Source organism: Lycorma delicatula, chromosome 2 (assembly GCF_047948215.1).
Source record: "Lycorma delicatula isolate Av1 chromosome 2, ASM4794821v1, whole genome shotgun sequence".
Taxonomy (NCBI): Eukaryota; Metazoa; Arthropoda; class Insecta; order Hemiptera; family Fulgoridae; genus Lycorma; species Lycorma delicatula.
The window spans coordinates 167,055,744-167,072,028 of NC_134456.1; the positions used below are offsets into that span (position 1 = coordinate 167,055,744).

Sequence of the window (16,285 nt, forward strand, 5' to 3'; positions counted from 1 at the left end):
GCATCAACGTTCAGGTAACATGTGATTCCACTGAAAAAATCACTAGCATTGATGCTTCTTGGCCGGATAGCTCCCATGACAGTCACATTTGGAGACTGAGCAGTGTTTGCTAAACCATGGGTAAATTTAATGGTACGGCATGCCTTTTGGGAGACAGTGGGTACGGAATTGCCCCATGGTTAATAACACCTTTTGAACCAGCGGGAAACAGGCAGGAAGAAGTTTTCAGTAAACAACATTCTAAAGAAAGAGTTGTTATTGAACACATTTTTGGTCAACTTAAGAAACGGTTCCCGATATTGGCGAATCTTGTTCGTGTAAAATTGGGAAAAATTCTGAAAGTATTTGTGGTATGTTCTGTTTTACACAATGTTGTGAAACATTTAAATGATAAATATTGTGAGTTAGAAGAAAATATCAATTATGAAAGAGAAGAGGATGAAAATGAAGAACCAGAAGAACTTGAAGAGGATGGAATTCGTCTCAGAGGGCAGGCAAGAAGAAATGAAATCATGACTTTGTTGTTGGAAAATTGATTTGAAATAAACTCATCATTTTACCATTTTTTTATATTTATCATTTATTAAAAACTATAATAAAATCTATTATTATTATAAATTTGTTACCCTTTTCCTTACCTCATTTTGTACATAAAAAAAATGTAATAAGTATAAATAACAGGAGAAAAATAAATAAAGAGAAAAATCAATATAAGAGAAAAAACAAAATTAATCATTTATACTGGATTTTTCTATTTTATACTGGTGTGTGTGCCCAGTACTCCATGTGCGCACACGAATGAATGAGCATGTTAACACACATCCGCACGCGGCCTCCGCAAGTATAAATGGATTTTTAATTTTTTTTTTTTTGGGAGTGACAGGTTCTTATTTTATTTTATTTTATTAAGGCACAAATACAAAATTAAATACATAATTTTTTTTACAGAAATACAAAATAAGGATTATTTCAACAATATGTATTGGCTGAGATCAAAATCTGTGTTCTCTTCATTAACTTCGCACCGTTCTGTTGAAGATGATTGCAGCTGACGTAATTTAATTTCTCTTGTTCCAGTTCTGTCTCCTCTGTCTTAATTTTTATTTCCCCTCTCTCTTCATCTGCATTCTTGCAAGTTTCAGCTGCTCATTGAGAACGAGTCGTTGAAGATCAGTGGTTGATAGATCAGCTGTTTCATCAGTGTCCCAATGTTGTCTCTCTTTTTTACGCTTTTCAAGCTGTCCTGATTTTGAATGATTTTCGTCTGTTGACTTGTTAGTGATTTTGTTAGTAGGCTGAATTGGTGGGGTATCTTCTTGAATCCTATTTTCAATTCCTACATTGGTTGTTGCCGGTATCTGATGCAATATAGGATTTTCTTGAATTTCAAGTAACTCAAGGAGATTTGATTTTCATTTTAGTAATTTCACTGCTCTATTCCCACTTTTATTTTTGTCAGTTTTCTTCTTAAGGTCTGTTTTCATGTTATTTAATTTTTTTTTTAGTTTTTCTACTGTAATTGACTTCCCCACACTTTTTTGATATTCCTTCTGAATAGTGTTCTATTTTTTTTTTGGCAACAATTCTTTTAGAACTCATAGACCGGTCTAAAACAACGGTGTTGTCTTTAAGAATATTTACCAAATACATTCTGCTACTTTCTGACGCAGATGGCTCTACTGGTTCTTGTACTTCAAAATTAGTCTCTTCACTAGACATGATGATGTTTGCTAAAAGACTGGCATGCAAATGGTGCTGGATTGATTAAAACATGAGAAACATTTGATGTATTGACAAAAGTGTCTGAACATGATGATGAATCATACAGACAGGATATGAATCAGGATATATACAGGATATGAATCATATAAGTGTTTACTTGATAAGTAAAGAGAATACTGGATAAGTAAAAGCAAAATGGGAAAACTACTCGCAAATACTCGGGACAACTACAAATGTTACAAGTGTTTACTTATAAGTATTAGTAAAAGGTTATTCACTTAATCTCAAGGGTTTACTTTACTTGACCAGTATTTACTTTAAAGTAAAAAGCATAGTTTATTCACTTCACTGATGTTTTTAAATATCCTTTCTTCTTGTTTTTGTATCTTTTCTTAATTTAAAAAAAAAATTTAGGTTACAAAAATTGATTCCATTATATAGAAAATTACAACCAATCCTTATCCATAATGGTTCTTTACAGATCCATATGACATCATAATCTAATTACAAAAATGAACAATTCTTCAACAGAAGTTATAGAAAAGAATTGAGAGTTATAAGATTCAACCAACTTATACAACTTTAAAATTATCATAAAATATGAATTATCATATAAATATGATCTAGTTTGAATGTGAGACTTGATAAATGCTAAAAACCAACTGGTTTTTGCTACTGAAAAACTAGGTCTCAATGAAAATTTATTTTAAATTATAATTTCAAAACATTATAAAAACATCACTTTTGAACAGAAAGAGACTAAAAAAGCAATAAATTAGAATAATTTTTGAAATCTGTTAATTTTAAAATGTTTCTACCAATTTAGATTAAAATTTAAAAAAATATTCCACAAAATAAATTGTTACAATTGTAAAGTATCTACGAGGTATAATTAAAAACAACAAGAATTTTAATTTTCATCAAAAGAATAAGTATTCTATATTGATACTGTATCTTCCAGTCCTCAAAATATTATTTCATCTATCAACCAAAATGGTTGTCCTTTTAATCTTCTCTTAGTTAGCGGAAACAAGAAAAAGTCATAGGCTGCCATGTATGGAGAACACAGAAACTGCAGCTTCAGTATGATATTTTATCTAAATAATCATGAATATGATGTGTAACGTATGAGCTGGAGTGTTAATCGTGGTGTAAATCTAAGAATTTTTTGTACATATTTGTGGTAATTTTCTTCAGATTGTTTCACATAAACTGTCAAAGTAATACTGTTTGTTGACCATACTAGCTTGTGGTGAGAATTTATAATTGACAACACAACTGTAATTGAAGAAAAAGTATATAAAAAACATAAGGAGAACCTTAACATTCTATCAAATTCAGCATGCTTTTTTCACCATTTGTTGAAAATTCTACAGTTTTGGAACAAATTTTTGCTGCTACTCATTTCATACCCAAAATTTCAATCAAAGTTGTTATTAAGTAGAGAATCAAAGAAGGTACGTCAAAAAAGATTAAAAATTATAGATGATCTAAAAAGAAATGGGACCTATCAAGAACTCAAAATTTTACCTGAAAGTCAAAGACAGTGGAGATTGATAGGACATTGTGCAGGGACTTCCCTCAGGACAGATAACCTTATGATTAATATTATCAAACATTCAGTTACTTGCAGGTTTGTTTTTTTAATATACAGAATATTGTATAATTCTATTTTATGTACTATATTGGGTTTTTTTTATTTATTTCATGGTCTTAATATAGAAATAAGTGCATTAATAAAAATAAAATTATTCCTAGTTTTTGTTACATGAACAACTGGGGTGCAAGGAGGCAACAATCAGGGTTGCTTCTTTTCTGGTAGAAATTATATTCATTGAGTAGCAGGTTCCTTTGGTGAAAAGATGGTGTTGTCACATGTAGGTCTGAATATTGTGTGTATTTTGGTGGCTTAGCAAGGTGATATCCAACCATGTGCTTAGCCCATTAAAGAAGGGAACAAAAAAACATTTTACTCCTTGCCTGCCCTCCTTATTAAGCTTGGCATGGGGGATTGATATTCTTAAGGATGGCTATTTAATTTTTGGGAGCAACTTATGACATATCAGGTCATTTACAATCATGATAGCTATGGCACTATTCAAACATATAAGTAAAGTATAATAATAATTTATAAATAAAATTTATTTTTTTTATCGTTTTTAGTGTATAGTATCTAATGTTAGAGATTTAATGTTAATCTCATCTTTTGGAAATGTAGTATGAATACATCTTTTAAATTTTCCTCCAAACTAGAATTTAACAGAAGTTCAATCTGTCAACTAATATAAAGATATCTTCCCATCTAGGAGGATCAGAAGAAGTAACTAGTAGTAATATTTGAGTTAAGTGAAAAACTTTCCTCACTTAAATCACATTTACTCAGTTTATAAGAAACATAAAAACAGTTTAAGAAACATAAAAAAAGATAAAGATTTCACAGATTAAATAAGAAAACACAAATATATAAATAAAAGTATCTAGTTAAAATATCTTAATATTCTGAGATTTTCAACAATATATTAAAAAAAGGAAGAAAACTTTTGTAAAACAACACCAAAAAAAGTTTAAATCATTTAAGAAAAATTGAAGGAATTTACAAAAGAAGATTAATATAAAACCATAAAATAAAAAAAATAACAAAAATAATTTATTAAGTTTAAAAAAAAGCTAAGAATTGTAAAAAATCTTACAAAAAATATATTTAAAAATAATCCAGAACAAACCATTGGAGAAAACTGCTAATTAAGCAGTTGAGATGCAAACTAAAAACAGTAATAAATTCATGAATTAATCTGAAACATTTTTCAATTTAGTAATAAAAGAAATTTATTAAAATCATACAATAAAGCTTATATATATATTATATAAGTAAAGCAATCTAGATAGTGATCTTTTTAAAACAGAAAACTAAAATTAAAAGAAGAAAAAATTTCTACTCAAAGCATAAGACCAAAACAGAATAACAGTTTGCTTTAGAAAAAAAACAAACAAGCCTTCTTAAAAAGGAAACTGTCTACAGTAAGAAAATATTCTAAGAGGAAAAAAAAATTATTTTCATTCATTAAGTAAAGAAAAACTGTTAAATTAAAAAAAAATTAATTTTAAAAATAAATTAAAAATAAAATTTTTTAAATATAATAAAAGGAAAACCAAAAAAATTGTTTCAAAACACATGGTTTCAATAATTGAAGATAAAAAGGCAATTTTTAATAAAAGATTGTTAGAAAATACTAAAATCTAAACCAGGAAACAAATTATAAATGTAATAAATCAAATTTATTATAAAAATATATATATATATATATATATATATATATATATATATATATATATATATATATATATATATACTGTTTATAAATTAAAGAAACTTTAAGAAGTAGATTTAGCAGTTATGAATGAAAAAAGAAATGTTAAAAGTATGTATAATTCAAAATAGAAATTGAGAAATGGATTTTATCAATAAAAGAAATATGTGGAAAGCTTTAAAAAATATGATAAGATATTGATCGATAAAAATCTTGTAGAATAAAAAGGAGGCTTAAAGTACAAGACAAAGCAAAAGTAATAAGTAGAATTTATTTATGTATTAAAAAAAAATAAATTATTTATAATGTATTGTACAAAAAAATAAATAATAAAAAACATCAGAAAAAACTTAGTTTAAAGTAATTAAGTAACAAGGAACTTAAATATCAGAAAAATGACTGCTTTAAATAAAACTGCAAAAATAATCTAAGTAAAAAATATAAACATTGATCAAAGAGTAAATTCACAACAACAAAAAAAGAATTATGTCAGGAATTTCATGGTGGAAATGATAGTGAAAAAGATTTAGCAGTTTAACAGGTTCAACTTACAAAGACAAAAAAGACTAATAAAACATAGATAGATGTAAAAAGTCCTAAAAACACAAACAAATAATAACTTAGGGCAAGCAGTCAACTTTCAATGGAATTTATTGATCCACTTTGCAGAGTGGTAGGAGGAAGTTCCCACTTTAAATCCAGAATGGCAGCTTCCAAATTGGTTCCATTTCTGAGCAACTTCATTTCAAGATTTTCAAGCTGCTTACTTGTAAATCTACAAACACAACAGAATGACAAATATTCCAGTCTCATAATCGAGGAGTCTTTGTGCTTATATTTTTTTCTTACATTTATACTACATATGTGATTTTTTATAATAATAATTATAAAAATTCTATTTTATTAGAATATAACGATTATTAACCTAAAAATCTATGAACATTGTAGGAAATAGGGGTCACAAAGGGATGGGAAAATGAAGGATTAACAAATAAACAAACAGATTTTGTTTTATAAGACTTAAAATACTTTAAATAAATAAAATTTTAAAGGTTCTGAAGTTCAAATCGTAGTAAATTTTAGTTACTTTTATACAGATCTGAATACTAGACAGTGGATACTGGTGTACTTTGGTGGTTGGGGTTCAATTAACCACACATCTCAGGAATGGTCGGCCTGAGTTTATGCAAGACTCACCTCATTTACATATCATATATATCATCCTCATCGCCATGGGTAGATTACTCATTGTTCACTAATTGAACAAATTGCAATGTTAATAGATTTCAAGGTTGAAGGAAGTGAAGAATGTAGTATACATCTAAGATCATGTGAAAGCTTCAGCTTCTCATGCTTGTGATACAGTGTATTGCCACCTGCTTGTCAACCTTATCCTCAAGAAAGCCTTCTGTTAAAATGCATAACAAACTTAAGTGTTATATTGACCGTAGTTTTCTTCTCTTTTTGGTCTCTTCAGCTTATCTTTTTAATATTAATGTGACACGATTTTATATACTGAAATAAAAATCATTGGTGTGAAATGTTTGTTCATTATCACTTTAGCCGAAGCACATCAGATTAATACATGGATTTCTCATGTCATCCAATGTTCCAATACTCCATCACATTTTGCAGTATTTTTACCTCAATTGACGTGGAAGCCCTCGCATGCCCACCTGGATTTCTCATTGTATTGCTTATAATATAATATTAGTATTCATAACTATTCTATTTTTGCTTTAGTTTTTTTTTTTTTTTTTAATTTATTTCTAGCTTAAGTACATGAATTTTAAAATTTTCTGAATGGATTTTTAATATTTTCATTCATTTTTTAATGCTAGGAAATTCTTTTTACAATTCCACAGCGTTCTCTTTATATTGTAATGCAGTATTGTTAAACGTTTTTACATATGTTTTGCCTGTTTTGATCTCTGAAGAAAAATTAAATACCCACTGTAACATGCTTTTTTTAATAATCATTCTAGTTGATTACACTTGAAGATTTTACTTTTTAAAAAAATGTATTATTGTGTATGATTTTTATAAGAATTATTTATGTCCTTATGTAAGATAATGTCCATCTCATCATATTATTGTTCTGTTTACAACCTCATCCAATTTTCAGTAAGAATACTTTGTATGATTACTGTTAGATACTCATATTTATATGCAACATGAATATCATGAGCTGGCAGGCAGGCATTCAATACAGAGACTAGTAAGATCAAATTAGACAGAATTTATTGTATGAGATTACATGTCAAATTATAAATCCACCAAGAAAATTTATACAGCAGTTTACTTATATGTTGTTTGGAGAATAATAATCCCTGTGATATTGAAGTATCAACTATGTGTAAGTAAAGCAGAAAACAAATATAATAAAGGAGTCATTTTAAAAAAGTAATGCTCTATTCAGCAGAAATCTAAATATAAACAATTGTAATAGTATATAATAAATAATTAATTTTAAAAGCAATAGAAAAAAATAAACTAATGAAACAAAGAACTATATTTGAGAGCTGTATGTCAAGTTTTCCTGAGGCTGCTTTTACAACCAAAAAAAAAGTTTAGAATGCATAAGGTAATAAAATGGAGCGATATAAAATGCCGAATAGCACAAGCTAAACGAGCCTTCAGTAAGAAATATAAGTTGTTTACATCAAAAATTAATTTAAATGTCAGGAAAAGATTTTTGAAAGTGTATGTTTGGAGTGTCGCTTTATATGGAAGTGAAACTTGGACAATCGGAGTATCTGAGAAGAAAAGGTTAGAAGCTTTTGAAATGTGGTGCTATAGGAGAATGTTAAAAATCAGATGGGTGGATAAAGTGACAAATGAGGAGGTATTGCGGCAAATAGATGAAGAAAGAAGCATTTGGAAAAATATAGTTAAAAGAAGAGACAGACTTATAGGCCACATACTAAGGCATCCTGGAATAGTCGCTTTAATTTTGGAAGGACAGGTAGAAGGGAAAAATTGTGTAGGCAGGCCACGTCTGGAATATGTAAAACAAATTGTTAGGGATGTAGGATGTAGAGGGTATACTGAAATGAAACGACTAGCACTAGACAGGGAATCTTGGAGAGCTGCATCAAACCAGTCAAATGACTGAAGACAAAAAAAAAAAAAAAAGGTAATAAATGGATATCATAAAGCAAATCAAGTTGTAGTCATTAAAATTTGTTTCTTGTTTAATGTTATATTGGTTCACAACATGCTACTAGTTCTGTTAACAGTTTAACATTCTGTTTTGGCTAGCTTCAGGAAAGGCAATAATAAGACTTAGTTTAGATTTCTGTTGAATTAAATGGCCTAGGTCATATGTGATGAAGGCATTCAAATTTAGTTAAAAATAGCCACATTGTACTTACTACCTTTAGTTTAGGGAAAGTAGTCAACTGTTTTTTAGAAAAAGAAATCATGTTGATTGTAGTTTACACATGCTCAATATTTACATTTGATAAACCTGATTCCGTGTAAGAATTTGTTTCTTTTTTCATATTGAAAGAGGGAGAAGAGGCCAATGATAAGTCTTTTAATGTATTATTAAAATTATATTTAGTTTTTTCTTTTTTGTCATTATAAAAGAAATTTAATGACTTATGCTTTTTACAACACCATTAGCAAAAAAAAGCTTTCTTCATTCTCAATTTCTTCTCAAAAAAGGTATCAAATAATTAATATTGATTGTTAAAGGTTGTACAATGAAAAGTAAATTTTCATGAAAAATAAATATTCTTTGCTGAGAATTTTTCTGTCTGGTATATCTTAGTAAAAATTAATATTCTCAAGCTTTTCAATTCAGTTGTGAAAAATGTGATGTCAGGATAAGAATTTTACACTTTATAGCTATTGTCAGTCATTTGTAAAATATCATTTTTCCAATCATGATAATACTGTAATGTTTTGTTAGTCTGTTTATGTAAATTTTATATTCTAATTGGAATTGTATTGTCATTTGTAGAAATGCAGATTTTCATAATAATTTTCTAATTCTTTTTTTAATGTGACTTTAGCATATATATTCTGTAACATTTGTAACAAGAATATTTTAAGGTTCTTGGCAAGATAGTAGACTATCCCAATTAATTCTGACAAATCAGCCTTTCTCACTACTCTTTTTCTTTCATTATTGGTTCTGTGGGCCACATCTCACCCTTCTCTATGCTGAGCATGTCAAGCCTTGAAGGGTTTCAGTACTTGGCACCCTCAATATTTGGTAGGAGGGACTATCTCAAGGAATGTTAAATAGACAGTAAAACCAGTAATTAATTTTACATGTAATACAATTACAAAAGCAGTCTTAACAAAAATCCTTTATTTTTAGAAAGAGCTGATTCTCTTTTCTTCTCAAAATAAAATTTTTATGTAACATTTAATATTTTTGTTTTCTCCAGAAATAGTAGGCTGATGTCCAATTACAATTAAAATCACATCATCTTCCAAATAGATGGGGCTAGGGGTTAAGAAGTAGCAATGTGCTCATTTGGTGAGCAGGTTTGACTGGATTAGTGACTAAAAACTACCAGTAATTTTATACTACACTGACAGAAATTTGAATGTTCTCTGGCCTGTAAAAACAGAATTATAGCCATTTGTGGAAAACATTGAATGAAATATAAATCTTTTTTTTTATAAATGTGATTAACATAATTTTGTTCTTAGATAACATTCTGCAGCAAAATATAAGTAGTAATGACACCTGACAAGTGATGTTAATTTGTTGGTAACGTGATGTGCTAAGCATTGCAACTTGGAGTAGAGTATATCGTGCTGATAGTAGAGTATAGGAGCTGATAGTACAGCTCACTGCTTCAATCTTATACTTCTATATTATGTTACAAGAGCTGATAAAAGAGCAGCTTTTATGCAGAACAGAGAGCAGTATAGTACAACATACTTTTCCAATTCATATTTGTATTCTTATACTGTAGCAGTGACAAAATGCAGCACTGTTCTTTTTGTGCTATCACTACCAAGAACGTCTAAATCTCTTTCCTTAAAGAGGAAATAAGCTTTTATACAATCTAAATATTAAAAGCATTAATTTCCTTAAAAATCTGAGTTGTAGAATAAACAATAGGTTTATTGCACATAATTTTAATTAATTTATTCAGTGAAATATTTGGAGACTTTAGCAGTCATATGTATTTGAACAGATTGTTTTTATATAAAATAACAGTTGGACGAGAGAATAATTATCTACTCTTAGAAATGATATAAAATCTTTTTATATGTAACTTCAGAACAATGAACATATTTACTTAGTAACATTCATAATAATATGCAAATCAATTTTATTTTATTTTTTACCTACAGTTATTGTTAATGATAATAACTAATGCTTGTAAATTTCATTTACAAGCATTATTAATAATTGTATTATTAACCAATTTTGATAGTTTATAAACAATGGATAAAATGAAGTGTGAGCTGTTATATAGTTCTTTATTTTAAAAGGTTAATCCTGGCTGACATAAATAAGAAAATATTAAAAATTAAAAAGCACGACTGCCAAAAAAAAACTTTTGCTATTTAATATAGGATAATTAAAAAGTGTGTAGATGACAATTTTGTATGTAGCATTTGTATATAGTATAATTTTTTTTTTAATTGACAAAACCATATTTATATAGCCTATGACAATCCTGGTAACGTAAGAATTTCAACATGAGGTCATACATATAAATCGGTCCAGCCACTGAGCAGCTACAGTGGAACAAACATACTACATACACCCTAAATACAATACACTCCTTTTGGGCAGTCGTGTACAAGTTTTTGTATATATAGCCACACTCCTGGTAATATAAGGATTTCAACACAGGGTAGTACATATAAATCAGTGCAGTCATTGAGCTGCTACGATGAAACACACATGCACCCCTAAATACATTACAGCCCTTTTTGATCAGTCTTGTAAAAAGGAATAGTTCAATTTACAACAATTCAGTTATTATTATTAAAGTAGTAGCATGGCAAGGCTTGGAATATGATTGAGCATTGTGGGGAGGTGGCAAGAGGCCTGAATCTCTCCTTTTCCATCTGATTGTTAATTTCTTCCAAAGGTAGAAAACATTTACAAAGGACAAACACAATTATCATAATTTTGTTGTTTTTTTGTAAATTGAAAGAGGTTGAGGGTGTATAAGCATTCTGGAGGGCAAAAGCTTCCTGTATGACTTTTTTTTAGGTAGAACAAATTTTGAAATAGAAAAGTTAGATATTGCAATATTTTAATCTTCGTTAATCTAGAATGGAAGGGGGGAAGGTTTATAGGCAAATTGAGGATAAAACTGTTTGATAATATCTTAAATTTTGTTCTTATAGTAGAACATATTTTGAATAAAGAAACCAGTATAAATATATAACAGGTAAGTTATTGATTATAGTTTATGACATGAGCATTTAAAAAACCTACTTTCTCCTTCTCTGTGCCTTTAGCATAAAAGTAAACAATTTTTATAATGGATTTTACATCGTTAATAGTAAATAACATCAATAAAAATTTTTTAACATTTATGCAAATTTTCATTAATTAGGGATTAGTTTTTTTTTATAATTATTTTTCCTGTTATTTCATTTTATTATTAATTATTATTTTTAGTCTGATTTACACTTGTAACTTACAAAGAATCACAGAATGCGTTAAGAAAGTGAATCAGGAACAATGGAATTTTTACAGCCAAATATATAAATATTTGATCATAAATATGAGTTTTTAATGTTTGATCACTTTGATAATCCTAAAAGTTGACAATTTGATCTTTCCAACATTAACATTGTTTTATTTATTTATTTTATTAATACAACCTTAGACATGCCCCTACACATATTTTAACAAGGGATATGGATATTGTGGTGAAGAAAATGCCAGACGCTTGTGAGGGATTCAAACCTCCTCACAAGAATATATACATTAACAGTCATTTGTTATACAAATACATATAAATAGAAGTTTGTAGCTGGCATGATAGATGTATTTACCCTCCCAAGTAATAAATAGAAAATTTCGAAAGAGGTTATTTCCTATTTATAATTTTCTAAGTGTTCCTTTCTCAGTACATTTTTGATTGTTTCAGAATGATATTTTACCAATTATTGGACATTTTCCAAGCAATTACAATTTATGTAAGAATTTTTATTTCTAGGACAGTTTTACAGAAGTGTTAAATGTCAATAAAGCAATCTACATAAAGTGTGCTTTTTGTTTGTAATTAATTTTTCAATCTGAAGTTATATTAAGATAAAAAATTGAATAATAACATGAGATCTTGTTGATTACTTAGCACAATAGTGAAGCAATTTACTAGCTACAAAGTCATGTACAATATAGCTTGTTTAAAGTGAATGGTAAGCACCATTTCTTACTGGTCCCAGCTGTATCATACAGAAATTAATGTTTATACATCTCTTTTTCTGTTTAGCTTTCAGAACCATGTAAATTAATACTTCAGAGGATGATATGTCTGAATGTAAATGAAGTGTAGTCTTGTACAGTCTCAGGTCGACCATTCCTGAGATGTGTGGTTAACTGAAACACAACCACCAAAGAACAAAACTGGTATCCACGATCTAGTAGATACAATGTTTATACATCTACCAGGTTTTAACTTACAATGATAAAATTGTTATTAGCTAGAAGGGGTTGTTTATTGAGTAACAGAGAAATGTTTTAATTTTTAATTAACAAAATGTTGTTTAGTAAAGTCATACATATTGTAAATATATAATAAGTAAAATAAATAACTATACTTTTCTTTGCTTAGTTTTCATTTTATTTAATGATTGTATTTTTATTTTATTTTTTCAGTTGGGATCACTGGTAAAGAAGAGAAGATTAGAGTGAATAGTGTCACAAATAAAAAATAACAGAATTGTTCAAATTTTGAATTTTCTTCTTTTTTTAGTTTTAAAAAAATTGTAAAAAAATAAAAATAGTTTTGAGTGTATATTTTTACTATCAGTTGCCCCATTGTTATATGTTTATATTATATAATTTGTGAAATTTATTATTAAACTTTTTTTTAGTAAAGAATATTTGAAACAGTTAAATTATGATCAGTTGCAGGAGTTCCACTATCATGGTCTTCTACAGTAAACAGTATCATCGCAGACAACTAAGCATCCTTTTTAATATTTTGTAAATATCTGACTTTTGAACAGATCTCATAGTTACATTTTTGTTTTCTGGCTTCTGTCTATATTATTATATAAAAAGGAAAGGGTTTTTCTTTGTTTGGGATAAATAAAAAAAACTACTCTGACATATCACCGATAAATTTTTACCCATGTTTCTTGGGGTAACTGAGAAGTTTTTGGATATATTTCATCTCAAAAAAAAAATATATATATATAATGTAGTAGTGGAGATTTGCTGGTTGAATCACAAACTTTAATGAATTGTGAACTATGAGTGTCTATGATTGTGGAAGCTTGGTTTGAACTGATTGATAATGAACACCTGGTTAGGTGTTTCTAGATTTTTTTAGTTTCATTCCAAGTTTCAAGGGTTAAAATTCATTTTTGTATACCCTGTTATTTTTTTAATTTTCTAGTAAGAAATGAAGAAATCAACCTGATTTTTGGTGAGTGTAATCTTCATGTCAATAAACCAATTTCTAGATTTTTGAAATTCATCCTTGAAAGAGAATGAAGAAAGAAATATTTTTGAACAACAATTGTAAATTTTCCCAATCCTGACTGTAGTAAACAAGATATTCAATCGATTTTGACTTACAAATACTCTTAAGATAAATATTCAAAAATTTTCAGGATTTTTTTAATTCTGATTTTTTTAAGGGATGTGAGAGTATGCAGTGGCTCAACCACCACAACCACTGCCACCATTATGTATGTTTGGCTGCAACTGCCTCCAGTTATGTAAATAATAAACATAAAATAAAAATATTGACCATTACAGGAAGTGCAAGTAACCATATAATGCAGGCAAAGCTGTGATGGGGAGCTAGTAAATAATAATCTAATAGATTTTTTTTTTCATTATATATATTCTAGCTATGAATTTGAATATAATAACATTAAACAAAAAAATGTTTTGTTGGTATGAGGATAGTATTTTTGGTGTTTAAAGACTCGATTGAGTAATGATCTTAGTGCAAAGTCCAGTTGAAGTTAGATGTAGGAAGAGTTTTTGTGTGAAATCTTCGGTGCTAGTGGAAGGCATAGGAATCGCGCTTGCGTGAATCAGTTTATTTTAAAGTTGAGGATTGTAAGTTATGATAGGAGCTGGTTGTGGTTGGAAGAGGCCATATGAAAGTGACTAGGTTGTGTAAATATAATGCTGGAATGCCAAGGCATTTGTTAATGCATTAATGATTATTTTTAATAAATTTTATAATTAGGTTTTTTATTTATTCATCTTATGACTATTTTTCATCCGTAATCAGATTATTACAAAAAAAATTAGTGCCACTTGTATGATAAAGACAAATATTTCCATATCTATTTCATGAAAATCTGTGAATTTGTTCCAAAATTAGGTTCCACTTTTGTCATATTTTTATTTAATTCTCAAATTTTTAGTTATATAATTGTAAGATTTTTACACTTGTATGTCTTATTTCATTCCTGTTATGTTTCTTATAAGCTTGTAGCAATTATTTTGTTTCTTATAAGCTTTATATTTCTCTAAAGTAATTGTACCATCTCATTTAAGATAATTTGTTTACGACCAGAATTTATGTCTAATCATTTATTACTTAGTTCAAATTTTATTTTTATAATTTTTTACAAAGATGGTGAATACAATTATTGTATTTGTATTATAGTATTGATTTGGAAGACCAGCTTTCTACCAAATGCGAATTTCAGCCATTAGGCTTATTTTGCAGCTGGTGTTAAGAATCCCATATCCTTGGATCAGTATACATACAGTTCCCCCACCAAATCACACAAAGAATCCACTAAACTATATAGACATCCCCTCACCATTGATCCAATAAGACCCAGCCTACATCCATAGAATCAAGAATGAGGAATATTGGTTGAAGTATAAGAAAAAGAGTCTAGTGAAAAAGAACAATCGACCCTCAGTGAATGACCAAAACCTCATTCCAAGGTTAGCACAAGAATACCTCCAGACAGCAGATGCCTGTCCCATTCACAGTCTCTTAGCAATTTTTATCTATGATGGAAATAGCACATTAATGATGAACAGTGACCAACTTAAAAAATAAGCTGCAAAAAAATTCCTTTTTCTTAGAAATTAAAGAGCTATTTTAGGTGCAGAATTATTTAAAAAAAATCTGATGTAGACGACATATGACTTCCTTGTACGCCTATTAAATTACATTTACACATTTTTTTTAAAATGAAAAGTACATAAAATTTTATTTTATTAAAAACTTCTGATATTTTTCATATTGTTTTTTTGTTGTTTTACAATGAGAGGTTAACAATTATTAATAAATCAATATATTTTTTTAAAAAAGATGAAGTCCGATTCAAAGCGATGTGCCTTCTCCTAAGATCCAAATATTTCATTAATTAAAATGTTATTTGGCTACAATGCTGGAACCAATGAAAATAAGTCCCACTCTTGATATATAATTGAAAAGCTCTCAACGAGGGATTATTACTGCAGTTAAGAAAACGTTCAAAATCCAATTTTTTTTTAGATTAAGACACTTTTTGTTCAGTTGATTGCAGTTAAAAGGGGAAGTACGCAACTAGATGTTTCAATAGTACAAAATCAAAAATTTCAACATCCTACAGTTAATTGTTTTTGAGTTATGCGAGATATATGTGTACATACATACATACAGACGCCATACCAGAACTAGTCAAAATTGACATTTCTGTTGAAACCTGGAAACCGAAATTTTTCTTAATCACAATACTTCCTTTACTTCATACATGTAAGTAAAAAACCTTATACTTCCAAACTTCTCTTGCATTGTGTAGCATGTGGAAGAATACAACTGAACTGTAAATGCTTCTACCCCAACCTTGCTAATGGTTAAGAAAAATCAACTTGCAACTTGCATTTACTAATAATACTGTAATACACTTTGCTCTAATACACCCATTGCCTCTGCTCACATTACTGTCACATTGGTACCTGGCCATTGTTGCTAACATTTTATACATTATATTTCTTTTAAATAAGTAAAATTAGAATTATATTATGTTTTTAATCCGTCTTGCAACATTGATTTTAAAAGTTCAATTTTTGAGATTGTAACTCAATCATCAGGTTACATTTCTCTAATTTTTTGGATGGGATGGTA

General features: G+C 28.4%; 1 protein-coding gene across 1 annotated transcript in view; it reads left to right on the plus strand.

Annotated features, from left to right (window-relative positions):
* Cdc2rk (cyclin-dependent kinase 10) overlaps positions 1-12,985 on the plus strand; it is a 51,791-nt gene extending 38,806 nt beyond the window's left edge. The window contains exon 9 of the mRNA XM_075356658.1: positions 12,847-12,985. Within this exon, the coding sequence (XP_075212773.1) occupies positions 12,847-12,882 (36 nt within the window). The 3' untranslated portion in view covers positions 12,883-12,985. The remainder of the gene's footprint in view (positions 1-12,846) is intronic.
* Positions 12,986-16,285: the final 3,300 nt, after the last annotated feature.